Raw genomic sequence first — 25623 nt, forward strand, 5'->3', positions numbered from 1 at the left:
ACCAACTATAAAACACGCCCCCTTTTACAAGCCAGTCAGATTCTGCTCCAGTTTCAATGTAGACACTGGACTGTCTGAAATTGACCAATCAGCGCTAAGAAGAGGGCAGGCCTTCCAGAATGGCCAGCCAATCAGAGAAGCAGCTCATTAGCATAAGAAGCTGCTTATGTAAAACGACGATTTTCTTGTAGGTGGGAAACAAACACTGGGAAGTGAATAGCTAAAGCTATAACTAAACAGTTTTTACTGAAAAAAAACTTATATATTTATATATTTTATTTTATTTAGATATATTTTATAGACACCAGGTAATTATATAAAATTGGTGATAAAGCAAATGATACCCCCTCCTTTAACCCCTAACTGCTCCAGTGGAGCCACTCAACTGGTCAACTGTACAAGACAGTGGTTGTGCTCACACCTCCACCTGTGTAACCCCCCTCCCTTATACTGCAGTGAACTGCAGGTTGTAATTTACAGCCTTATCTGTTCAAAATTGACTCTTCGGGTAAAGGTCATTTCTCATGAGAAATGGTTCCGTTTTTGTCAGTGGGAAAATGAAAGACAATTTTATAAGGAGTGAACATAAACAGCAGAGGGACTAGTTGTCACTTTTTCTTTATATTATTCTCCAGACCAATGTTTACATTTTTTTTAATAATTATTTTCCAGCCCATGGTCTGCTTCGAGACACTGCACGGGATCACAATGAGCGTGTCGTCCAAGGACCCCCAGGACCACCCGGTCCTCCAGGTCCCCCCGGATACAGCCGATGGTTTGGTTCCCATGGAAACGCCACAGATTTGGTGGAATACATAAAAAGTAAACAGCCATTTAACAACCAGAATTTTACATTTACCATTAGTCAAATAATATAAAAGAGGTGGGTGAAGTAATCCCCTAATAGATATGAAGAGGATGTTTAGTTGGATAACACTGATGTTTCCTCCACAGCCCACGCAGCCATCGTTGGAGCGCCTGGGAGACCAGGACAGAAAGGAGACATGGGATTCCCCGGTCAAAAAGGAGACAGAGGTGCATCTTAAAAAACAAAGGGGAATTTTGAATTTTAATTTTCTGCCATACTTATAATACAATAGTAGGAGAGAGCAGTTTTATATAACAATTCAAATAAGTGAGTGGGTCTTGCATGCAGGAGACGATTTCAAAATAATATATTTTCCTTACCTTTCATTGTTGAATGAAAGCATGTTTCATCGCGTGATAGAGAACATTTTCTGTACAATATTTCAATGTGCTTTTTGCGTTTCTCAGAAAAATTATACTGAATCACTCATACCCAATGCTTGAAAACTACAAAAAACTGAGTTCCCATTTTAAGAATCCAGTATTTTGAAGGATTTTAACATCTCTGGGTATCTTTTCATACCATAAATTCTATATCTCTATATCTCTTGATTGCAAAAATTACTTTAGACACTTTTTGTTTGCAATACGCAGCCCAATTTTTAAAGCAATCTACTCTAACTTTGTCTGGTGCAGGTGAGCGAGGCCTTCCTGGGCCTGAGGGACGAAGAGGACAAAAGGGTGAAAGAGGTCAGTTATCTTAGTCAGTGCTGACTGCCTATCAGAGCTGGTTCAAATAGTATTTGCAAATAATTCTGAATGTTTGATTTAATGTGCTAGTACAAGATGGGTGGGGTTTATAGTAAACTGACTTTCAAATGTTTCCCTGTACTTGTCTAAACCTCCTCAAACTTTTGTTCTCTGTGGCGAAAAAAACACCTTGAATTATTTGCAAATTTGATCCAGGCCTGCCACATATACCCATGCTGGCTAACTTCACTTTATTGATGTTTGATGTTTGATGGTTTGTTGTTTTCCACCAGGAGAATACACACTGGTGACTCAGAGGAGGAGGAGGAGGGACGTTGGCGTTTGAGAGGCTTGTTTTTGAATACATGGACTTTTAAAGGAATGCAGGTGGAGAAAAATGCTATTTGGAGGTGAAATCCTGTTTTATATGGAGTTTCAAATAGCTTTCTCTGACATATTGTATGTAAGGATGGTAAGTGTACTGAAGCACACAATGGTTGTTTTTAACCAATTTATGAGATTTTTTAACCAATATGATGTAATTGTGTTTTTATATTCATGAACAGTAGTTACTGTGCTGATTTATATTTGTGAAATCAGGGATCATGTATAGTTTCGAATAAGTCTGTTTGATATACTGTATTGATGCTGAACTTTCTTCTAAGTTCACCTCTTAGCAGGCTAATGGGTATTTTTCAATGTGGTAATTTCTTTCATTTTGCTGTTTATTGAAGTGTTGATTTTTTTTTACCAGCTTTCTATGCTAGTGAGCATTTTGTAATCAGACCATGCTTTATAATCTTATAATTTTTTTTAATGAATCTTATTATTAACAATTGTAATCTTATTATTCTGAAGTAATGAACTGTTACAATTTTGTATAAAATTAAGATTTAGTCATAGTTTTCCATCATTGCCAGATAATTATAACCATGTTATTAAATGGAATCAAGAAAGAATAAACATCACAACAGTGTAGAGGAAACTGTTTATTTACAGCACAATGAAAATCTACATTACACAGGCTCTAAAAACTATAAATCTATCTTTAAAAAATGCATAATGATTTTGATATGGAAGTTCTTCAATTTCTTCAGTCAACATTCAGAATTTAATCAATTTACATTTTGGAAATCCAACTGACCAACAGGACAAGTACTGACAGAATTGATTTTGTAATTATACGTTTGATCATTTGAAATGCAAATCTGCAGCAAACCTGAAATGAGTGAATAAGCTACAACAGATACTGCAGTACGGCTGATAGGTTTTCATATAAATAGCTACTGAGAGAGTATCTTCATTTGGTAAAAGGTGCACAGCACTCCTTCATTACGTTTTGTTTGTACATAACAGCTCAATTATTAAATAGCTTTGACTGATTGTTACTTTTAATAGCCAATCATAAAGCAATGAGATGATAAAATGAACCAATCAGAGGTCAAGATGGCCTAAACCAGTCAGGTCCATTTTTTTTATTTTAATAAGGTTGTGTTTACAACTGCATCAAATATTACACTACCTTTTAAGAATAGATAATACACAGACCTACATACACAACATCTGCTAAGAGTTTGAATTCTGTTTTGCTTCCTTTGAACACAGATGAAGTAAAATCTGTTGAATGAAGTAATGCTGAAACATGTTAAAGTAATATTTTTCATACAGTAATAGAATATTACCTTGGCGGCTGGCATGGAACCTAGAGTTTGACCATAAAACTTAAAAAAGATGGTCATAACAGGTACACAGTATATCCATACAGTTTTTCTGAAGTATTAAGGCTATAAGCTAGCATGACAATAAAATAGTATTATCATTTCAATAAAAAGAAACACAAAGCCATGCAGGTCAACCCATGATATACCTGGTAGCAAAATACCTTATGAAGAGGAATAGAAAACCGAAGCAAATACAAAGACACACCACAATGCTGCTGTTGCAGAAAAAAACATGTAACTGCAGTTTAGATGCTTTTCTTTTACTCTTTTACTTAAATTTAAAGTCGTTTATGAGTTTCATGACCCTTGGGCCGTTGAAACCTCTTGAAAACAAATTGTATATTTTCAAAAATGCATGGGACATCAATGAGAAAATGTGCATTCTTTCTTCATCCCTGAATAACGCACTCCTGGAGATACATGATTTTTGCTCACCAACAGCGCCAAACTGGTGCGACCTAAAAAACACAGACCAACTAACGGTCCACACAGGTTTATATAGACTGATAAAAATGCCGGGACACAGTCTGGCATTTTCTGACACCACAGTGATATCCTTCTTATCTGTTTAACAGTGATACTTTGTCTCTGAATGTAAACACCATTCCCACGCCTCCTCCACTGTATGCAAAAAAAGACAAAAATGGCCTCCACCATAGTGTCAAGAGTTGTGCTCAAGATAGAAAGGCATGCTGAAGAAAACCCTGAAGAAAGGAATAATTTCTGCTGTAAAAAGTCACTAAAACTTGCATTGATGCATAAGACTGGGTATTTTATCCCCTAATGTATCATAAACTAAAATGATAACATGGGGAGATATGTATGATTTCATAAAAAATATACTGTATCATCATGCCTACATCAGGATTTATAGTAAAAATGTGCTCTTTCTCCTTTATCAGAAGTACATTCTATTTCATAATCAATCATAAATGATAAGGTTACCATTCTCAAGATTTGCCATTACATTGTGATTCAGTGGTATAAAAAAAATGCTATCCTGTCTTTAGTGCAAATTTCTAAATTGGGAGAAAAATTGAGCAGCAAATAATTATCATAAACTACTTAAGATTTAAAAGCCAGTAACATCAAATTCTACAGGCACTGGATTCTTCATAAAAATAATTCAATCACAAAAAAAAGGTTGGAAAGAGGTCTACTTCACTTTAGTGGTTTTGAGGAGACGCCCATGGTGCCAAAATGCTGAATTTGAAAACAAAATCAGTCTCCTTCATAACTTCTTCATCATTATCGACATCATTTCAAAACTGGAGTGTTGCGGTAAAACCACTCATGTATGCTAATGGGAGAAATTGATAAAATGAGCAAAAAACTCATCAAAAGAGGGAACTGGGAACCTTGTCCTCAGTGTGAAGCTCCAGAGGACGACTCCATCCTCTGTCAGAGATGCAGACTGGGGTGCAAACACTGAAGTCCAACGAGAGAAACCCCCCTTACACCCTCTGATCGTCACCAGAGGCCGGGGGCAAGGCAGCACTGGCTCAGTCTTAAGTCTCTTCATGAGTGTGTGTGTGGTTACATCCATGTAGACTGACTGTGTGTGTGTGTGTGTGTGTGTCTTTGAGTGTATGCGACTTCATCACCGTGAGCAAGTATGGTAACACTCAAGCATATGCGTTTGTGTTGACATGTATGTATGCCTGTACGTGTGTGTTTGTGACTGTGTGTGTGTGTGTGTGTGTGCAGGTTTCTCCTAGAAACCTGTGGAGTGGACGCTGGGGATTGGGTAGAACTTGGAGATGCGGCTCTGGGTGGAGGGGTTAAGGCACTCCGACTCTCCGCTCATCTTAAAGAACACTTCCTGCTCCTGCAGCTTCCTGGCAAACTCTTCCTCCAGGGCCTGGAGGACATATCGGAAAAGATGTTTGTTTCAAATGCTTACTTACTCAATGCTTTGTGAGCCTGAACAAACCCACTGAAGCCAATGCTTTGAACTGTTTGTGCCACCCAAACACAATCCAGTCACCAATGATGCATGTTAATGCCAGGGAGTCTTAGATGTTGAGTTTTTTGCCTTAAGTTTTTATTTTACAGCAAAAAGACGTGTTAGTACCTGTCATCACAAAGCGTGTTATTATACTGTATTAGGAGAAGGATATTATGGCTCTTAAATAATGATTACCAATGCATACTGTCTGAGACAAAAAAGAAACACAGGAGAAAGCAAGTTTGATTACAGCTCCTCTGTCACCATATGATATGAGTTACAATGCAGCAACCAATACAGTTTGACATGTAATATAGGTAGCAGGTAGCTGTGCTCTGTGGGAATTATCAGCTCAGTTGTAACGTGTTTGTCACCAATCAGATTGCTTGGCTGAAACTACATAGGCTATAGAACAAATGACACTTGAAAAGTGGAAAAGCCCTAACTTAGGTCTCATAGGAGTACATGACAGGTCGATATTATCAGAGGTGTACTGGGTACCTTCTTCCTGGGTCGTAGTTTCTCCCTCCACTCCTTCAGCTCCAGGCTATGCTCCTCATCCAGCTCCTTCAGCTTCTGGGTCTCATGCTCGATCAGCAGGTGGCACTTCTCATTCTGAAAGACACATGAGGAGGCATCATGGCGGAGGGATTTACAACTGCATTTGGTGTGTGTATGTGTATGTACAATGTCCAAAATCAGTTTTTTGGCTTAACTGTCAAGGGCTGATAGGAAATAATCTGCCGAGAGTAATTTTTACCGGACAAAATAATTAATATAGATTTTTCATAGAAATATGTAGTTTGCAGAAGTTTAGACACCACTACTTTGTGCTGAGCCAGCATTATAAGCAGCCTGTTAGAAGCCTGTGTATAACTGAGGCATTCAAATGTTTTCATCTCAAAATGTTACCAGCCAGTGATTTATCAGCCAAATAAAAATTTTACTGCCATCCAGCACTTGCCAGCTGTTAATTTCGGGCCCTGTGTATATACAGTATGTGTGGCTTTTGCTATGAAACACAAAAAAAATTTGATATCTATGTGTACATGTTCCTACACATGAGAAAGTGTGTGTGCGTGTATACTAGGTTTAATTATGGATTGTCTTCTTAATTACACATGCCTGGTTATTATGTTGTAATAGGCAGGTCAGGTTGTGTAGCGGAGAAAATGCTTTTTGTATCCTTAATTGTCCTTAAACCATGCTAAACCTTTGTAAAGGTTGAATTTAATGAAGCATTTAAAATGTCTGTGCCTGTAGCTGCTGCAGCTCCCGGACGTTGGCGTCACACTGCAGCTGCAGGTCTCTCATCTGGTTCTCATGTTTCTGGTGCTGGTGGAGCCGCTCATTCTTCTGCCTCTTCTCCTCCTGGGCTGCAAACTGAAAAAAAAAAAACACAGACAAAATGAGGCTTCTCAGGTCATTATTCCGACTTCCAAAGTTTTAAGAAATTTGGACTCAATGTATATCGGGGAGGCCCATCAAACTAAATGAGGTCAAATGAAAAATGATTTGCGACATTCAGTAATTTGAGCAACACTGAAAAGAGTGGTTATGATATGACAGTAAGATATGGTTTCCTCCCTCACCTGCTTGATCTTCTCCCTCTCCTGCTCGGGGGTGATGGCAGCTCCGGTGATGCGAAGGCTCTTCTTGAACATGGCCATGCGGGTCTTGGCCTCGCTGCGCTGGATCTTCGGCAGCCTGGCCCTCTCCTGCGTCTGCTTGTTCTTCATCTCCTCGATCAGACGCTGGTTGTAGCGCTGCATCTGCTCCATCTCCTACACAGGACAGACACAGGGAGAGATACATGGAGTTAGCTTTTTTTTTTTGCTTCAGAAATCATACAGTTGTTAGTCATACAGTTATGCTGACAGCAGCTTCACTGGAGAAGGTGGGAGTTTCATACCTTGGTCAAGGACACATTAGCTGTTAAGGTAGGGAAGAGACTTTCACTTTCTTTGCCCAGACTTTCCCTGCCAGTCAGGGAAACCTATCATTGCCCCCTCTATGTTTTCAATGGCATTTGACTAAGACAGATTTCGTCTCAGATCTCTTACAATAGTAAGAGAAAGAGACTCTCTGCCAAATAGGAGCATCAACTTCAAATTCCCAATATATAAGCGGATTTCTTGAAGCCAGTTCTTGTAACAGGAACTTTATCAGGAAAAACAAAAAAACAAACAAAACAAAAAATGGAAAGGAAACAATAAAAACAGCAATCCTGTGTGTCCAAATAAACTGAAATCCTGAAAAAAAATGAAAAATTATGTCTGTAACGAATAGTATTTTGTTTCGGTTAACTCTGAGATCAGAATGATCAAAGAAACATTTGACCAAGTTAACAGTGCTACAATAGCTAATCAATATATATTGATCCTTCCAGGCCAAGTCGCCCATGTCATCTGTACCTTCTCATGTCTCTTCAGCAGCTGATGTCTTTGCATGAAGTACTGGTCCTTGAGCTGCTGTTTGAACAACTGGTGCTTCTCCTGCAGATGGCGCTCTTCCAGCTCCCACATGGCTGCCTCCCGCGCTGCACGCAGGCAAACAAGCAAACAAAAGACAAAGCTCAATCATCGCACAGAAGAGCCATTCATAGGCTTATTGGAGGGGAATATCTCTCCAAAAATACACCTCTTTATTAGATAGTATGCAGTGGAGAGAGACGGGAAAGATGGGATAAAAGAGGGTGACATGCGACAACAGTCATGGGTTGAATTCAGCCACCAGTTTAACTCATTAGAGGCGAACGGCTGAATACTTGAAATACTTCTGTCAACTAACATCAACTCTACTAATGACTAGGTTTCAGCATTTCAGCTTTGAACACACTAATAATTTCCATTCCTGTAAAAGCGCTTTACGAGACTCTCGGGCACAGTTATACCTTCCCGTGACTTGGTTCAGTGAGCACTTCTGAGAAGTGTTGTTTGTGCAGCTCCTGGCATATTAAGCATGGGATAAGGTCCCAGGCAGTGCTAGCGGCCTGCCGTTCACTGCAGTTGAGTCGGTTGGGGCTGCGGTCGGCATTAGCAGGAATTAGATTGTGGTCTGACAGAGCCCCAGGCTGCCTTCAGAAGGAACTTGTTTACAGTTGATCTGGGTTGCTACAGATGTCATGTTTATGTTTCATGCTCTCACAAGGCGTTCGGCCAAATAATAAGCCTTTGACACCAGACATGGGTCAAATAGTATTTGCAAATAATTCTTAGTATTTGCATGAACCCGCTTGGAGTATGAAATGGGTGGGGTTCACCGCAAAGACAATGCCAGTTAAGTGAAAGTCAATTTAATATAATTTCTTGATTGACACTTAACTGGACACTATTTGAATTATCATGATGCAGTAAACCACCGCCATTTGGTACTCTGAGAGGGTTAAAACAAATACAAAGAACAATTTGCACATGCTATTTGAATCAGATCGGTTTGCCAGAGAGAGGTGTAACGCAATCTCACAGAAAGACTTATCAATTCTGTAGCTGCTAGCATTTTTACTCTAGGTAGCATGAATTTACCTGCTTTCCTTGTAATATATTTTCTGGCCCTTGTTTTATGGCTTTTTGCAAACCACTTTGTAAGCTCTGCTTTTAGATAAGTGCTATATAGCTATTTGGGACATCAGGATGATGCAGTGAGAAACCCTGCTGAAGTGTCCTTGAGCAAGACACTAATTCCCTACCAGCTCTAGGGACACTCCTCTGTATCTGACCCTGTGCTGTGACCTTAATGTGGAGGGTGCAAATTAATAGAGAATTTCTCTACAGAGATCAATAAAATATCAAATTAATAACCAAGGCTTGAGCTGGTAAACTACACAAGGGCAACTGGCAATAAATAAACTTACACCAAGCTGTCAGATGAATCCAGCCGACAGTAAATAAAGTCTATTAATATTATTATTACCTCGGAGAAGCTGCTGCTTGTGGTTGAGGCAGTCTCTCTCGATGGTGGCCAGCTCGAGTTTGTGCTGCTGGATGATCTTCTTCAGAGCGCTGTCCAGATCCTGCTGCTGCTTCTGGAGAAACTCCTGTTCCTGAGGGAGGGAAGACAGAAATGATAATTAACAAGAGGAAAATATTTATATCTTAAGTGTTCAGACTACACAGGTCCAGGTGTGTTCTGGGGTCCTGAATATCTACGACACACACACTCCAACACACACTGGCCAGCATGAAAGACCCAACAGCTGGCCGACTGAGAGGGTTTATATATGATTCATAGACACCACTACAAACAAAACTCCATGTGTCAGTTAAATGAATCTGAGAAAGGCGCTATCAGAGAATCACTGAACTTCCATTTCCAATAGTCCTGACCCATCTTAGCCTTTTTAAACAGGCAACACAGCTATCTCTAGACTGAACAAGCAGTAAGCAGGATAGACCTTATGAGGCCATTTGTGTGTGTGTGTGTGTGTGTGTGTGTGTGTTTGCTAGTCTACAGGCTTTCTGCCAAGTTTACCACAGGCTAAGCATGGCTTGAACTGATAAACCAGACAGAATCCGACCTACTTGGCTCACCTGACACAGTAGAGCAAAATATTTTACATGCTAATATAGAAGTCAATGATAAAAAAAAGACTGATAATAATAACACATTTATAAAAATTTATAACAAATAAATATTAGTGTAACAGATGGTTACATGGGTCTTGCTGCCATACGAACAGCATCAAACCCTTTACAAACTGTCCTTCAGAGTCTAAAATTAGCATGTTCAGAGCTCAGAGGTAGGCATGCACCTATACAACTTTTTCAATGCCGAGTACTCAACTTAAAATACTGGCCAAGGCCCTGTGCCGTTCTGAGCCATTAATGGACAGTATTACTGGACAAAAACAATTGAGGTATACAGCAATCCATTTTTTCGCCATTAAAGACATCTAACATACATCTTTGTGTGAAAAGGGCAGAAAATCATGTCACTTTAATTTGTGGCTCTTGGTGTTTAAGCACACGAGAGATTCTTTGATAATAATACCCTATTTTAGCTTGGCACCGGCCCATTGGCGCGCACTGATGTGTAGATAACACTGCATGTTGTCTCAAGGGTAATGACGCATACATTAAGAGACAGAAGAAAGAGGCCAGGTTCCAAATCTAAGGAGGCATCAAAGGACACACCGGGGTTTCACTTACATCCTGTATGGGGGCGTTGCAGACCGTGCAGGAGGACAACTGAAAGGACTGAATCATAACGTGGGCCACTCCCTGTGGATCACAGTACATTACCCTCCCACACATCGCACGCCTGCTAAACACCGCAACCTATATGTGCACACTGTGACGCATTGATGGGCACTGCAAACTCAGGTAGGTGGAAGAGAACTGCAGCAATAAAACAGAGCAGTCCATGGGTTTGGAAAAAGTGATGAAAAATATTAAAATCATTCAAATTTTATCGTAACAGCAAAAGAAGCAACTGTTAAGCAGTGCGCTGTCGTTGTGTTTTTTTGTAAACAAGAATCATCACACAAAAACATTTTGGTGGCTAATGTGATGCATGCCAAAAAAACAAAAAGAACAAAAAACAAAAGAAACCACAGTACTAGTTTTCAATCCAATCCACAAAGGAGTTGAGATGTAGAAATGGTCTGAGACAAAGTTGAAAATCCACCGCAAACTTAGCTGAACTGCCCTCATTACCTCCTCCGGCGGGGCTTGGATAATATCCTTTTTAATACATTTCATGATAGCATTTGTCACATGCTTGGGTGACAGTCCTTCCTGTTTGCCCTGTTACCATGGTAGCCGTAAGCAATGGATGGAAAAGAAAATGAAACAAAAGCCGTGGATAGATCTGTTACTGCATTAGTGCTACATGAGCACATAAATGAGAAGTGGTAGGGGAGCCTGATTTAGCCCTCGCACAGCTAAAAGGTGGTTATGTAAACACCTACAAGACAGATCGGAGAGATGTGTGTGTGTGTGTGTATGTGTGTGAGAATCTAAGTATCAAAACAACCTGCTATAAATAGGAACTTTGCAAGGCAATGGAGCTATCCCATCCTCTTAAGGGGCTACATGTGGGCTAGGGAATTGAAAAGGAACTAAAGGTAGCAGGGTGCCCCGGTGGTTAGAACATAGAGGTCCAAATGCTTACCTCCTTCTTGCGGTTCTTCAGCATGTTCTGGTACTTGGACAGCTCCTTGTCCTGCTCGGCCTTGATGCGTTTGGCCTCGTCCCGGAGCCGGTTGGTGTGCTCCTGCTCCAGCCTCTCGATGGTCTGCTTCTGCTGCCGCTCCAGGTTCTCCACCTCCTGGTCATACTGACGCTTCTTACTCTGGGGGAGAGAGATGACATTTTGGGTCACATCACAGGTGAAATAATATCTTTCAAATGGGTCATTGTGCAGGGGGCCATTTTGTTCTGCCTACGCTGATGTTTTGAATTCAAATGTGACAAATGAGTGAACATCAACCTTAAAAAGGTCTGCGCTGGTATAGCTTAGCGCCGCACTTAACCATGCTTTAAAAGTGTAAAATCATTCCTAAACCTAACCTATGCAAGTTTTCAAAAGGTACAGAAGGCAGGTAACTGAATTCCAAAGAGGCCAAATAGGCAGTGTTTGACTTGAGTTGCAGATGCATTGGTCACAAAAAGAAAACAGTCTGGAAAATCATGACAACATATGCCAAACATGGATAAACTGCACCAGCAAAGACGAACAGAGGTTGCAAGTTGAAGCTCACAGACAGGATAGACTGAAAATCAGCAGCACATTTGCTAAACACCATAAAACTACTGCCTCAACAATGACAAAAATTGTACGCTGTGAGTTTCACAAAGCTGGGAATCATGGCAGGGCTGCCATTCAGAAACTGCTTGTATCCATGGACAACCCACAAAGACTCATAACCTGTAAGACGCACAAAGTCTGGACCCCTAAGCAATGGAAGAAAGTAAGTCTGATGAGTCATTTTCACCCTTTTCTTACATCTGGATGGGTTTACCTTTGGAGAAAGTCAAAGGATGCCTTCATATAACAACCAAAGAATGAGGCCTTTATACAAAGCCAGGTGCACCCTATGGTGCAAAACTGTTCCCTCATGGTGTTCCCGTATTCCAAGATAATAATGGCCCCATACACAATGCTAAACAAATTCAACAGTGGTTTCATGAACACCAGGAAGTCAAAAGCCTTCCGCGACCTTCCAAAAAAACATACTTATGGGCAATTGTGGATTTCCACCTCCTTTATCCTTCAAACAACTAGAGGCTCTTGGTCTTGAAAAATGGTCCAATATCTGACTACACACAGCTTAGGACTTGTATAACAGCAGTTCAATGAGGACTGAAGCTGTTTTAAAAGCGATGGGTGGCCATATTTGCTATTCATAATTCATATTCATATATAGGTGTATCAGTTATTTTGTATATTATCCACCTTCCGGTCCAGCGGCTACCACTTTGAGACATTGCATTTGTTTGCTTTTTAGGAGGCCAATGTAACATCACTGCTGTCTTTGGCTAACAGACTGGCTCTTGAACTGAATTTGACTGACAGCCAGATTTACATTGCCCAGGAGTGCATGATGATGTAAGAATGGCCGGGTGAGAAAGCTGAGAGGTTGACAGCATGGAGGAAGAGCCATGCCAGCACTTAAGTGGGGGAGGTCGAGAGAAACGGGGCACAAACTGGGTAATTTTGCAATGCAATTTGTCTGTTGCACTTAAACCCTAAAATCACAGGTCTCAAAGCAAGTTAGCTGTCAGAGCCTCGCAAGTTTCGAGACGAGGGGCTCACCGTGGTCTCCTGCTCGAAGCGCCGGTAGATCTGTTCTTTTTGCTGCTGCAGCTTGTTACTGAGCTGCTGCTGGGCCCTCTGCTCCTCCTTCTGCAGGAGACGCAGCTCCCTCAGCTCCTGGCGCCTGGGGAGGAGGAGGAAGAGAGTGGGGATGGGAGGATAGAGACAGGAAAGAAGAGGAAGGCAAAGAGATATATCGAAAAAGAAGAATATGTTAATTATGTGTCTTTTTTAATGGAAAGCAGCTCACAGTGGGGAACAGGCATGATCTCTACTGGGGGTCTGTATAGAGTTTTGAAATGGTAATGTAGAGCACTGAGGAAATTAAGTATATCATCATTAATAAAACAGATTCAGCATCCACAGTGCTTAAGTCAACACAGTCAGGTCCTAAACTTAGCTTACTGGAAAACTAATTTTCATGCATAATATTTGCATAAAACTGACGACCAGGGTGCATGCAAATGAAGGCAGGCAAATACCTCAGGAATCTCATCTCCTCGTTCTTGGTGTCATTGTCGGTGATGATCTTTGATGTAGTCACGCTGACTTCCACTCCGTCCACAATGAATTTTCGGGTCTTTTTCAACGTCTTCTTCTGACGCTTGGTGTCCTGGGAAATAAGACAGGAGGATTTACAAATCTATCTATGGCTTTGCAAGTCCGTAATGCTTTCTGACTACTGTTTCAGATAAGTTGATGTCATGGTGCCTCAATGCTCAGTTAAAACATGTGACTTTTGGACAATTTCATGAAAATATTCCTGCATTAGAGTGCGTGCATCTGTGAACTGTTACCTGTATGGAAACAGATCCTGGCTCTTTTGTTTTGGAAAGGAAGCTTGAGATAGACAGGTTCAGGTCTACGCTGCTATTATCTGCAGCAGAGACACTCCCCGAGTCTGAATCTCTCTCTTTGTCGTCCTTAGCCTTGTCTGGAATAGTCTTCTCGTCCTCAGCAGTTGTTTTATCCTTTTCTTTCTGCTTCTCTCCATCTTCCTCTTTTGGGACAAGCTTGTTTTCCCCTGGTAGCGTCAAAGTCACCTTCAGATGTTTGTAAGGGTCTTCTTCCTCCTCCTTCTCAGCTGCTGGGTTGGATTCTTCCACGACAGCCATATTTTCTTCCTGAGGAGCTTCAGTGACCTCTGAACTCTCGGTGGTGGCCTCTGGATTGGCTGGGACCTCAGCTGTGTCAACTTCCTTCTCGTCCTCAACGGCTATCTCCAGCTGTTCCATTTCCTTAGCGGGTGGTTCTGGTTCGCTCTCTGGTTCTGGTTCGGTAACATCTACTGCTGCTTCTGGAAGCTTCTCTTCCACTGGTTTCTGTTCTATCTCCTCTTCTCCTTCCTCAGCTGGAGTGCTTGGGGTCTCCTCTGTCTGCTCCACTGCTGCAGGGGCAGTGGGATCCTCTACAAAGCTAGTGTCCACAACATGGTTGGCCACAGGCAGCTCGATGGCTGTAGGTGTGGGTGTGGGTGTGGGTGTGGGTGTGGGCGTGGGCGGCACTGGCTCAACCTTCTCAGGGACTGATTCCAAGATGGAGGGAGACAGAGGTACCTTCTCATCCTCGGAGCTGGCTACGCTGACATCAGATGGGGCACGTTTATGTCCCTGGAGGAGAGAAATTGAAAAGACAGTTGGAAGAAGTTAGGAATGCTGGTTTCTCCCAAAGCCAGAAACCAAATGCAGGTGGCACTGATTGTAATCAGACGATCACATTTCAACTGCCCGATCAAAGAAGCAAATTTCAATTGCTAGATCAGGAATGCAGTTGAACGTATGCTATAAAAGTATGAGCCATGAGGCAATTTGTGGCAGAACGTTAGTAGCGTAGGTATGTCGTTCACCTGGCATTGAGAGGTCATTTCTGATGTGTTTTGAATTTGACAGCATATGACCATAGATTAGAACCAGTTTAATACACTAGAGAGAAGGCAGAGCCTGTGCTGCTGCAATCAAAAACTTTTCATGCACTACCAGCGGCAAGAGGTGAGTAAGCACCTAAGTTCAAGCACACGATGCACATGACGTGCCATTATGAGTAGAAAGTCTGGATAAAATGCCTAATTTCAGTCGGTGATTGGAGATCGGCTGATCACACCATAAAAAACAAATATCAGCAGCAATTGGAATCGGCCACAACAACTTGATTGGTGCATTCCTAGACCAGGGAACTCATACTCAAATGTATGTCATCATGTATAAAACCTGTGGCTGCTCTATAGAAATAAAAGGGAAATGTGATAATGGTGACTGAGAGCTTTTTCTGGTTCAGAACAGATGGCACTGCTATAGTAAAAAGCTCACTTTGGTATAAAAACTAAAATCTTATTGTGTGTCCACAAAATCAGTCTCCCATTCTCATTGCCATTTGCCATTATCAAAAAATAAGAGGGTAATAACACAGGCACAGAAAAAGATAAGCTACACTAGTTTTGTAAAATATAAACAAGCAATAACAAACTTGCTCCATTTTATCATTTGGAAGGCTAGTATATTCTGCTTAAGGGCAAAGAAAACACCTAATCACCGAATCAATAGCATTTTCACATTTCACAACAATGGAAATCCCCTTTGCAAACAGACGGCGGTAGATCTCTGCTCACCAGTTGTGCCTCTGTCTCGTCCTCCTCCTCTTCCTCCTTGTGCTCTTCGATCTCCTCGGTGACCTCAGCCTTGGCCTCAGCTATCAGCTCCCTCAGTGGCTTGTTATCTATCACACTGGACACAAATGAATGCTGTGCACAAAAAAAAATAAATAACATTATTATAAATCAGGATTCAATAATTTATTGTCAAAACAGTCATGGAATCTGGTTTGGTGAGCTCAACATTAATAATGCCACAGTAAAGGCGCAACACCATAGTTGGCAGCAAAGAGTTAATACCCGGCACCCCACTGGGAACTAATCCAGTGCATATTGAGTTGTAATTTGCTTTACAGCACTTGAGAGACACACAACAAAGTACATCCAACAAACACATGTTAAACAACACTGGCTTAATATTGCATATTGTCTTTCCTGTGTCTCCCTTACTCTATCTCCCTCTCTGCTTTCCATCTGTGTGAATAAAGAAAAAATCCTGAAGCTGAGTGGACTGCCCACTCTCAAAAATTATAGAAATTCTATGTAAATCTAAATCCAGATAATACATTTTTTATCATTCATCTCTTGTCTATTCAAAACATTCTCCCCTCCCTGGACAACCTTACCTTCTTCTGCTTAGAAATCTGCTGCACATATTCTATTGCTGGCCTGAGAATATGCAGCTTCTTCGATATCAAAACCTTCATTGGTGGTAGACCGCTGTTCTGTATTTTCAAGCCCATTGAGTCTTTCTCTGAGCAGTACAATCCTTTTGCTGCGGCACCGTTTAAACTCTTGTGTGCGTGAATACGTCCTTACTGCTTCCTGTCTGCCTGTAAGTAACTGGCTCCGACTTGGCAGAGCACTTTAAACCCTTTGGAAAAAGAAAAGCCTGCTCTGCTGACGTCGGCTCAAGCACAAGGGGATGAGTGTCAGCCTTTCCAGCACACACGGTACTGTACCTGACACAGATGCACCTAGCAGATAAACAGATGTCGCCTCAGACTCAGAGGCAATATGCTGCCTCACGCTTAGAATGGCAGGTGGTGCGTGGGAATGGGTTGGGGAGAGCTGAGTAGGGATGAGGGTATGGGTGCTTTGGGTGAAACAGGGGTAGTGGATGTGAGGGAAAGGGTTGTGTGAGTGTTAAAGAGGTAGAGAGTGAGGAAAGAGTCATTTTGGAGCTACCTGTAGGAGCTGTGCTATGCTCCATCTGTTGTCCACGTTCTTATCCAGACACCTCTTTAGGAAATCACTGAATTCTGGGGACCTGAAAGGCATAAGTGGAAAGAGGCTCATGTACAGGAAATAATAAATCTTCACAGACTTGAATGTCAGCAGTTTGGAATGTGATAAAAGTCTTGAATAACATAGAAAATTAACTTTATTGAAGTCATTTCCTTGCTCTAACACCCGGAGGATCTCTGTGTGGCCCTGGCGTCATGTGATGAGTGACTGACATAGTGCCAAATATCTTTCGCACGCACTAGAAGTACACAGCACAGAGGCGAGGCAGTTCAAAACAGTGTGATCCAGGAGCGCTAACCTCAAGGGCCCAGATTAACCAAATTCTTTTCAGGCAAAGCAACCAACAGATGGGATTTGGAAATACCCTTCCTACCACAAATTCACTCCTCCCTGACTGGATGATAGAGCTCCATGCTGTGACACCAAGACTCACCAGCGTGACGGCTGCATAAGGGTGGGAGGTTCCGACTTGGCTATTTTCAGCAGGACTCTCATCGGGTTCATCTCATGATTGGGCGGCTCGATCTGCGCCAGCTCAATTAAGGTGACCCCAAGGGACCAGATGTCGGCTTTGTAGTCGTATGGACGGTCCTTGGACGTCTCGCACATCACCACCTCTGGAGCCATCCTGGAAGGGAAGACATACCAATAAGGATAGGAAGATATTGAAAGGGGATTTGCAGTCCATATTGTGGGCAAAAGGCCTAACTGATGGCGAGTAATAGTCCATTTTCTTGCATTTTTTTTCATAATGGTATCCCTGAGGTCTTTTAGTTATTATGATACATTGTTTTGCTTTATATTCCACTCACCAGTAAGGCGTTCCAATGAAGGAGTCTCTCCTCTGTAGCGTTTTGGTGTTTTTGGCAGACACACCAAAGTCAGCTGGAAGACATGTGATTCAAGACAGACCAGACATTATCTAGAGAAACACCACTGTCATCATTTCCTTTCCACAAGCAGCCACATAAACCAAACAAATCCAAAATGAATAACCCTAACCTTAAGCAGCAGAATTGATAATAACAGTGCTTACAACCTAACATAACCCAACAAACCATACGCTCATATAAACACCCTTCTTGCATTTGGTGACATCATGCTTTGTTTTTGTCATGTATGAGTAATCGCTCATCATGAGTGTCCTGGCAGGCAGCTCCACAGACACCTCTGTGTGTTATGTCACTGGACAAAATGCCTGCTGTGTATTATCACGCTGAGCCTGTTCCATCCACCAGCAGTGACTCATCCCTCTCTGAGTAAGCTACATTACTGCATCTGCTGTGGCTGCATGTGTTGGTGTGCACACTGTGTGCCAGCAGGACCAAACAATTACTGCTGTGCATGCAGTTACCAGGCCTATCATGGCCGGGGTGAAAGAGTTGGGCCTATAGAAAGTGCAGTATATATCACAGTGAAATTCAGTTTGAGTTGTTTCTTAAAAAAGGGAACGTGCAATGCATCTCTCTTGTGTATTTTCCCCATAATTTAGGGTTAAAGTATAGCGGATGACAAGCATAAATGGATGGCATTACAATATATTCCTGTACCATAGCCAGGAATCAAATCACAGACCACACATGGAAACTACATGGAGACTATGGCCAATGGCACATTGTCTCGTCTACATTGCTGGGCGGTGAAATCATTTATGATTTTTCCCTTTGAACGGTCTCAAAAAATTGCACCACTGTACCATTCAAAAGTCTAAAGTCTAAAGACCCTAGTTCACAACTTCCTCCTTGCCCCCGTCTTACACATGTAGGCTTTCTCCACTTAAACCTACAACAATCCCCTCTTTTTACCCCCCGTGCTTATGCCCAAATTGGTTGAAAATATGCCTTTTTAAATTTTGCCTAGATTCAAAGAAACATTTTTGGAATTTGGTGCACTCAATCAACATATTTCTGTAATAAGGAACCGTTTTCTTCATATACAGTATCTCTCTGAGTCACATATACATGCATGCTTTTCACAGGGGGGTCAGACCACAGGGGGAGGCCAGGAGCAGGTTCTTGAGCAGGTACGGATTCAGCATCTTAATCAAGGACATATTGACTGTTGCAGGCATCAAACCTGTGACTTCTTGGTAATGGGACCATCTCCCTAGCCTTCCCCCATGGATATTTAACCTGTAGTGTAAACAGCTGGATCTAACTTTGCCTCGCTGGCCCTTACCCAGCTTGACGTCCCCATCCAGGGAAAGGAGGATGTTGCCGGCCTTCAGGTCTCTGTGGATGATCTTGTTGTCGTGGAGGTAGAGGAGGGCCTGCAGGGTCTGCTTACACACCACCCTGATCTGAGGCTCTGTGAGGGGTCTCTCCAGCTCTGTGGAGGGGGGGGGTTGGGGTTTGCACAAACACATGCTTAGCATTCCTGACTCTGGTATACACTAATGTAACCTATTCATAGATGGTAATAAGGGCTGAGCTAGATCTCGTATTACTGATGACGAATGTGATGTGTGGGTGCTCTACAAAGGCCTTATGATGTCTTTAAGTTGGCCTTTCGTTCAGTTTGCTGTTTGTTTTTAGTGCTGCTTTCTGCACAGTTTCCTCTTTGACTTTGCAAATTATATGCAAAGTAGAAATGCTGACTCACCTAGCATGACAGCATCCACGGCCCCTCCTGCACAGAACTCAATGAGGATCTGTCAACGAGGGGAAAAATGAACTATCATGTTAAATGTGTTTTTAAAAGCTCACAACACAGGTATTAAATTAGGTTAAAAAAAAAAGCATCTCATCAAAGAACAGTCTTTATGAAGTGTTTTTTCACTGTTTTGAGATTAACAATGAACTGCAACAAAATGCACAGTACATACAAGTGCAGTGTCAGTTCATTCATGACCTAATACTACTCTGATTAGCCTAAACCCAGCGCCCTCTCCTTCCACTGTGAGGGTCTTGGTATCCAATCCACTGTAACATGCATTGTACACAAACAACACTTAAAGGGCCTCAGCATCATGTACCCAAACCTCTCGGTTAGCTGTCTAAGGCAATTTGAGAATGAATCTCCACCCAGGCTGACTGAATGAAACATACTGAGCCCTTAAAGGCATTTAGAAGCTTTCAATATGGCTGCTGACGTAAGAGGATTGGCCCAGTTGGGGCCATGTTGTGGAAAGGGTTTCACACTACTGCTAGCTAGCTAACTATCTATATTGCCAGACCTTAGCCCTCATTCTCTAAATAGGATTAGAGTTTCTATGGACACAGCACCTCAGGCACGGGTGAGTAGGGTTACGGCAGTATGTAAGGTAAAGCATCTGGAGCACTGTGCCTTCATTGGACCTAAGACACAAGCTTAGCCTTGTAGCATGACAGTAACTCACTTTGTCACAATTGAGGTTTCAGGAAGAGGCTAATGCTGGATGTGGTCACTCATCATACCTCATGAAGAGGAAACAAAGCCTACTTTCTGCAATGTTGTAACCACTGAGAAATTATTGGTGGTTGTTGGTTATATTTAAGACCTAGCTTAGGTTACAGGATCAGCCTGCATTTAAGATGACAGCTGACACCATCTTCTAAGAACTAATCCTAAAAAAGACTGACACTCACTTTTGGCCAAGTTTCAATACCATTTCACGATTCAATGGAGCTTTTCAAGATTGTTCCACTTACAACAACAAAGTCATTCCAAGACATACAATGCCTCAAGTCTTGGGACTGTCTTGCCTATTCAACACACAGAACTTTCTAGTGTTGTTTCTCTGTAGGCGTGCTGTTGTTTTAGTGCCTCTGCTGTTGTACAATGGCCCCCACAGTGGTGTTTAACTGTGGCAGCAGGCAGAGAGGAACCATGGGCCAGGGCTGTGGCTTCCTCTCCCACTCATTTATTCAACACACTCAAACGCACCCAGAAGCATGCACACTCACTCATTCTCAAATGCATTCATGCGGTACAGAGAGGGAGGATGTGAGATTGCGTATGATCTCTTTCACAAGTTCAAAGCCTAAAGAAAGGGCTAAACTGTCAGCAATATCACAAAAGAAGAAACGTGAAAATGGAAGCTGAGAACTGTCTTTGTGGAACTGAAATTCAACTGTCGCGTAATGTAAGAAAAGGGAAACAAAGTTCAAAAGGAGACACCAATTTGCCACACAATTATTGCAGTCATATTTCAAAGTAGGCTAGTACCCGCACACAATCACCCCCAAACCCTGCTGTGATAATGTGAAGCAAAGTCTTTTATCTCCAGGAAGAGAAGTCCTGGACTCTATCTCTCCTATTTGCACACACAGGTGCCATATAGGCCAAGATAAAAATCACCAGACAGCCTCCATTGGGCTGCGGCCATTGTTCAGCGGACAATGGAGAGGAAAAGAGCCGAGCACTCATTGAACTGCGCTGTAATTAAATACTCAGGTAATCATGACAGTTTCTAACGACCTGACCGTGCTCTGTCTTTGTGGATGCGTGTGTATTGAATCACAGGCGTCAAAGCAACATACTTCTCATCATGTTCCCTATCTTTGGGTCTAAAATCTCCTTTTTTTCCCTCTGTGTCCTCCTTCTTTATCTTTGTTCACTTCTTGGGAGGGAAGGGAGGATGGATTAGGTCTAGGCTATGAGATATCATGACCAATGAGTAATATCGAAACAATCAGATTTGACCTCAATATATTTCTTTATTTTTTTTAAAGAAAACCCAGTCTTTGGTCTGAAGTGGAAAAGATGTCCTGTACCATGCTGAATAATGTTTTCTTCGCTCACCGTGTTTAGATATCAAATACTGTGCTTGATAGGGAAGAGAGAGCCCCCAAATTACTGGTTAGGCCAAGCTGTAATCTAACTAAGTCAATGTGTGTTCCCCCTTGCATGCTGTTGGTTTATTCATGAACACTTTCTCCATGCAGTGCCAGTGTATGGGCCGGGGGTATTATCCTTATCTACTGACACAGGTTTGCCCCTGGGCCAAGGCAACAGGAACTATACCTCCAAAACGAATCAGTATTCACAGGAGCTCATCGCCGGTGCTCCACAGATGTGAAATATACCTGAAAATCTTGGCACAGACAGACTTTGGCAAAGATAGACTTTCAGAGATAAAACGTTACCAAATATACATGTTTTTGATTAAAATAAGCAGGCTACAGTTGAAAACAAAGGCACTTAAAACAGGGATCATATCAAAAGTGGATGGATTATGAACTGGTATGATGCTTAACGACTCTAAAAGCTGCTTGTTTCTGCTGTTCATGTGAACTTTGGCCTAAAAATTTGATAAGAAAACTGCAGTAGGCCAGGAGCTTGCTCATAATACTGCAGAAGCCTTAGAGTTATAGTAAAGTGATCCAGCTTGGACAGAAAGGCATAGAGGAAACTGTCAGGCCCTATAGAGCCTGTGTTGCCCATTCATATGACAACTGGAATGATAAACCTACAGTGTTGAGCTATTTCCTTACAATAAAGACTCACAAATGTTCTGTTACACAATGAAAAAGCATTTGTTCTGTGCTTTTATACAGCAGCCGTGCTTAACTTCACTTAAAAAAAGTACCACATTTCGCTCCCGCTTTCATCCAAGTTATGGCTCCTGTGTGGGCTGCATTGTTAAAAACAAGACTAGTCCACTTTGTGTTCCAGATGGAAGCTTTGCTAAATTACACTGTTATTCTAATTTCACATTTTCTCTTGCTGGGGTCGTAATTTTCTTGTTGTGGTGCCACAGCACTGCTGAATGAATACAGAGGAAACACTGATGACACCCGCACGCCTGATAGTTCCTTCCTCTACTCACCCACAGTTTGCTCTCGTAGTAGAAAGCGTCAAGCAGCTTGACAATGTTATGGTGGCTGCAGGAGGCCAGGATGTCAATCTCCACCATGTAGTCCTCCAGCTCCTCCTCAGTCTTTGTGTCGATTACTTTGGCTGCAGCCAGGATGCCCGTCTGTTTGTTCTGGGCCTGTAGGGTGGCACACACACACACACACACACACACACACACACACACAAGGAAGGAGATGTGATTGGGCTATTTTATGGTTAAATTCACACCCTAACAGTCAGAAAATGACAGTGTGTGGTTGCAAGTGACTCTGGTATTGGTCTCAGAACAGCATATTGAATGTTTTGGTCTCCGAGACAAGACCAAAGCATTCAACATGCTGTTCTGAGCTAGAAAATCTTGGATAATTTTGTGTTAGGTCTCATATTACTGCTCAAGACCAACACACATAATCTCAGAGACTCCAGTAAGACCAGTCTTTGTTTGTCTTGGACTTGAGGTTGTCCTGACTACTGACCTGCTACAAACACCTCAAACAAACCATCAAGAAGATCTAAACACAACAAATGAACACTCTCTGGTTTACTGTATGTCTGGGGAAACCAGCAGAACACGAGACATGTCTTGTTGAAGTAGAAATTTCTCCTGTTTGTTTTGGCTTCTCTGAGGGCAGGATGTGCTCAATGGACTCGCCGCTGCGCTATGGGATGCAGCCACTTCCTGGTGACCTGGGTGTGTTCCGGGGTCAGCCGTGTCAGCCATTAAAAAAAAAAAATACACCCCCACAATCTAATCCTCAGTACTAATGCAGACAGCTTCATCAAAGGGGACTGTGGAGACTATCCAGGAGTGACTCATCAAGGCAGTGGTGCATTACAATTGGTGAATGGCCCAAAGCCCAGACATATAAACATAACACTGCAATTTACTATTCATAGATATGCTGCAATTTCCCTCTGAAGCGCCCCAGCCAGTAGGGCAAACACTAACTCCTTCCAGGGAATAATGATAACAAAGGATCTTGACTATTTCTATATTGAATAGTAGGTCTAGTTCAAGTGTGAGCCCTGCTGGTAGACTGGAAAGCTGAATGCTGGGAGATTGGCAACTTGTGACTAAATCATTGTGCAAGAAGATTAGGCTTAACGATAACACTGCGCTGAAATATTGAGTATAAGTGCAACTATTACAAAGTGTCCAAAAATAGAATTTGGCTACAGAAAACAAATGAAACATGTTAATTGGGTGCATTAGCCACAGCCTTCCTGGTAATAGACTTGGTAGAGCTCTCGTGAGCGATAAAATTCACTGTCACTCATGCAAATGAAGCTTCTGGCTCTGGCTATGCATTAGGGTCACACAAAACAATGACACTATTAAAATAATTAGGAAGGGGATTCATCTGACCCTGGGTCAGTTTGCTGCAAGTGTAAAGGCTAAATGGTTTGGTTGGCTGGTGAAGGCCAGATAGGAAATTATCATCGACCAGCAGAATACAGGTAAATGTTGGTTGTGCCTGGTGGATTTTAACACTTTGGAAGGTACAGTCACCATTTTAAGGATCGTCTCTATTTATTTGTCTGGGGAATTACTGAAGTAGACCAGTAAATTCTCAGCTTTGTCAGCCAATTTGACCAGCGGGTGAGGAAGTTAGTTTCCACCCAGGAGTGAGGACAGATTATATTCTATTACTGTACTGGGGGGGGGGGTTATTATCTTAGTAGCCTGTCACATGCAAATGAAACTCAAAGGGAGAGAGGTCAGACAGCCTAGCCAGCCTACATGTTGGGATGTTGGTAACTGTGGAGTAGGACCTCAGCAGTCAAATGTGACAGGGAGAGGGTTTGGGCCTGGGTGTGGGTTTGGTGGGTGGGTGAAACCAGTGCAAGACCAATGTGACACGGCTGGCACGTTGTATCAGGCTGCAAAAACGGGGATTGCTGGGAATGGAGAGGCTACAAAAGACTAGACCTCTGCAGGGACAACACACAACAATGAAACAAAACGAAGAAAGAAGAGTCACTGTTGACAAAGGAATTTACTACAAAGAGCAGCTCTGAAGGGTTGTCCTACCTTGTACACTTTTCCAAAGGCTCCATCTCCCAATTCACCAATAATCGCCCATATTTCCTCTGGATTTTCATCTCTGTGGACGTGTTCATACTGTTTCTTCTTCTTCTCAGCTCCCAATTTAAATATTTTACGGAAATTAAAAAATGACATCTTGATTCCTGGGTCATTCAATTGGAAAGCTGACAAAGGAATGAATCTCTGGAAAGCCAGAGGATAGCACTATTGCATTATAATGAAGGGTTTACTTTGAGTCTTTGGAGTAACATATGTCCCGTGACATAGTTATAAATAATTTATCCGTTTGATCAGGAATGTTTCATAATAGTTCAGATCAAAGCCTAGCCTAGCCTATGACAATGATCTGGCCAGTCCAAAGAATAGTCCTGTTGCACATCATCTGTCATTATTAACCCTTGACATTACAATTAAAGATCTGAAGTGTTTTAGCGCCTAAAATCCACCCAAACAAGAGTTTCTTTTAACGCAAAGTAGTAGGGGAAGCTCGTCGTTGTTCCAACTCTTAACGACCCGCTGGCCCGACAACCCTGTGGGGCTCTTTCCTCAAACAGAAAAAAAACAGAAAAGATCAATAACTAGTCCTTCCAAAGAGTTGTATTCCACATGATAAAGTATTAGTTTCCTCGAGGCTGAACACGGGTACAGCTCGTCCGTAAAATAACATTCGCTAAAACGGTAAAAAAACAGTCCTCTTTCCTTTGGTGAGGGACGGGTTCAGTAATCTAGCGGATTTGGTGTCGATGCGCGTTCACGAGTGCGCGCAGCTGCAGTCCTTTCTGTCCATGTTCCTCGTGTTTGACAGTTGGCGGGGCAATTTCAGTACTTTGCTGCCCCCCTCTGTACCGGAGACATTGACTGATGTTGGGAGCGTTTAGAAATACACGTAGATATAGCAACATATTTTCGTAGAGTAAGCTGATTAGCTATCCTATATAACTTGTCCGTTATGGTGTTTTTGTGTCCACTGGGCACTACTGGC

General features: G+C 42.1%; 2 protein-coding genes across 3 annotated transcripts in view; one reads left to right on the forward strand and one right to left on the reverse strand.

Annotated features, from left to right (window-relative positions):
* Positions 1–2623, forward strand: part of LOC139928519 (uncharacterized) — a 23863-nt gene extending 21240 nt beyond the window's left edge. For both annotated transcript variants that reach the window (XM_078290949.1, XM_078290953.1), the window contains exons 51-54: positions 673–822; positions 955–1035; positions 1504–1557; positions 1851–2623. In XM_078290949.1, the coding sequence (XP_078147075.1) occupies positions 673–822; positions 955–1035; positions 1504–1557; positions 1851–1903 (338 nt within the window). In that variant the 3' untranslated portion in view covers positions 1904–2623. The remainder of the gene's footprint in view (positions 1–672; positions 823–954; positions 1036–1503; positions 1558–1850) is intronic.
* Positions 2624–2756: 133 nt separating this feature from the next.
* LOC139928521 (STE20-like serine/threonine-protein kinase) lies at positions 2757–25360 on the reverse strand. The gene is made up of 18 exons (XM_071921098.2): positions 24627–25360; positions 22566–22730; positions 19418–19466; positions 18995–19144; positions 17629–17701; positions 17250–17444; positions 16757–16838; positions 15587–15718; positions 13779–14591; positions 13464–13594; positions 12982–13105; positions 11338–11517; positions 9139–9268; positions 7641–7765; positions 6819–7010; positions 6484–6609; positions 5728–5841; positions 2757–5139 (listed from the first exon to the last, which is right to left on the reverse strand). Exons 1-18 carry the CDS (start codon positions 24774–24776, stop codon positions 4993–4995), a joined length of 3078 nt encoding a protein of 1025 aa, XP_071777199.1. The 5' UTR covers positions 24777–25360; the 3' UTR covers positions 2757–4992.
* Positions 25361–25623: the final 263 nt, after the last annotated feature.

The sequence above is a fragment of the Centroberyx gerrardi genome, chromosome 3 (assembly GCF_048128805.1).
Source record: "Centroberyx gerrardi isolate f3 chromosome 3, fCenGer3.hap1.cur.20231027, whole genome shotgun sequence".
Classification (NCBI taxonomy): domain Eukaryota; kingdom Metazoa; phylum Chordata; class Actinopteri; order Beryciformes; family Berycidae; genus Centroberyx; species Centroberyx gerrardi.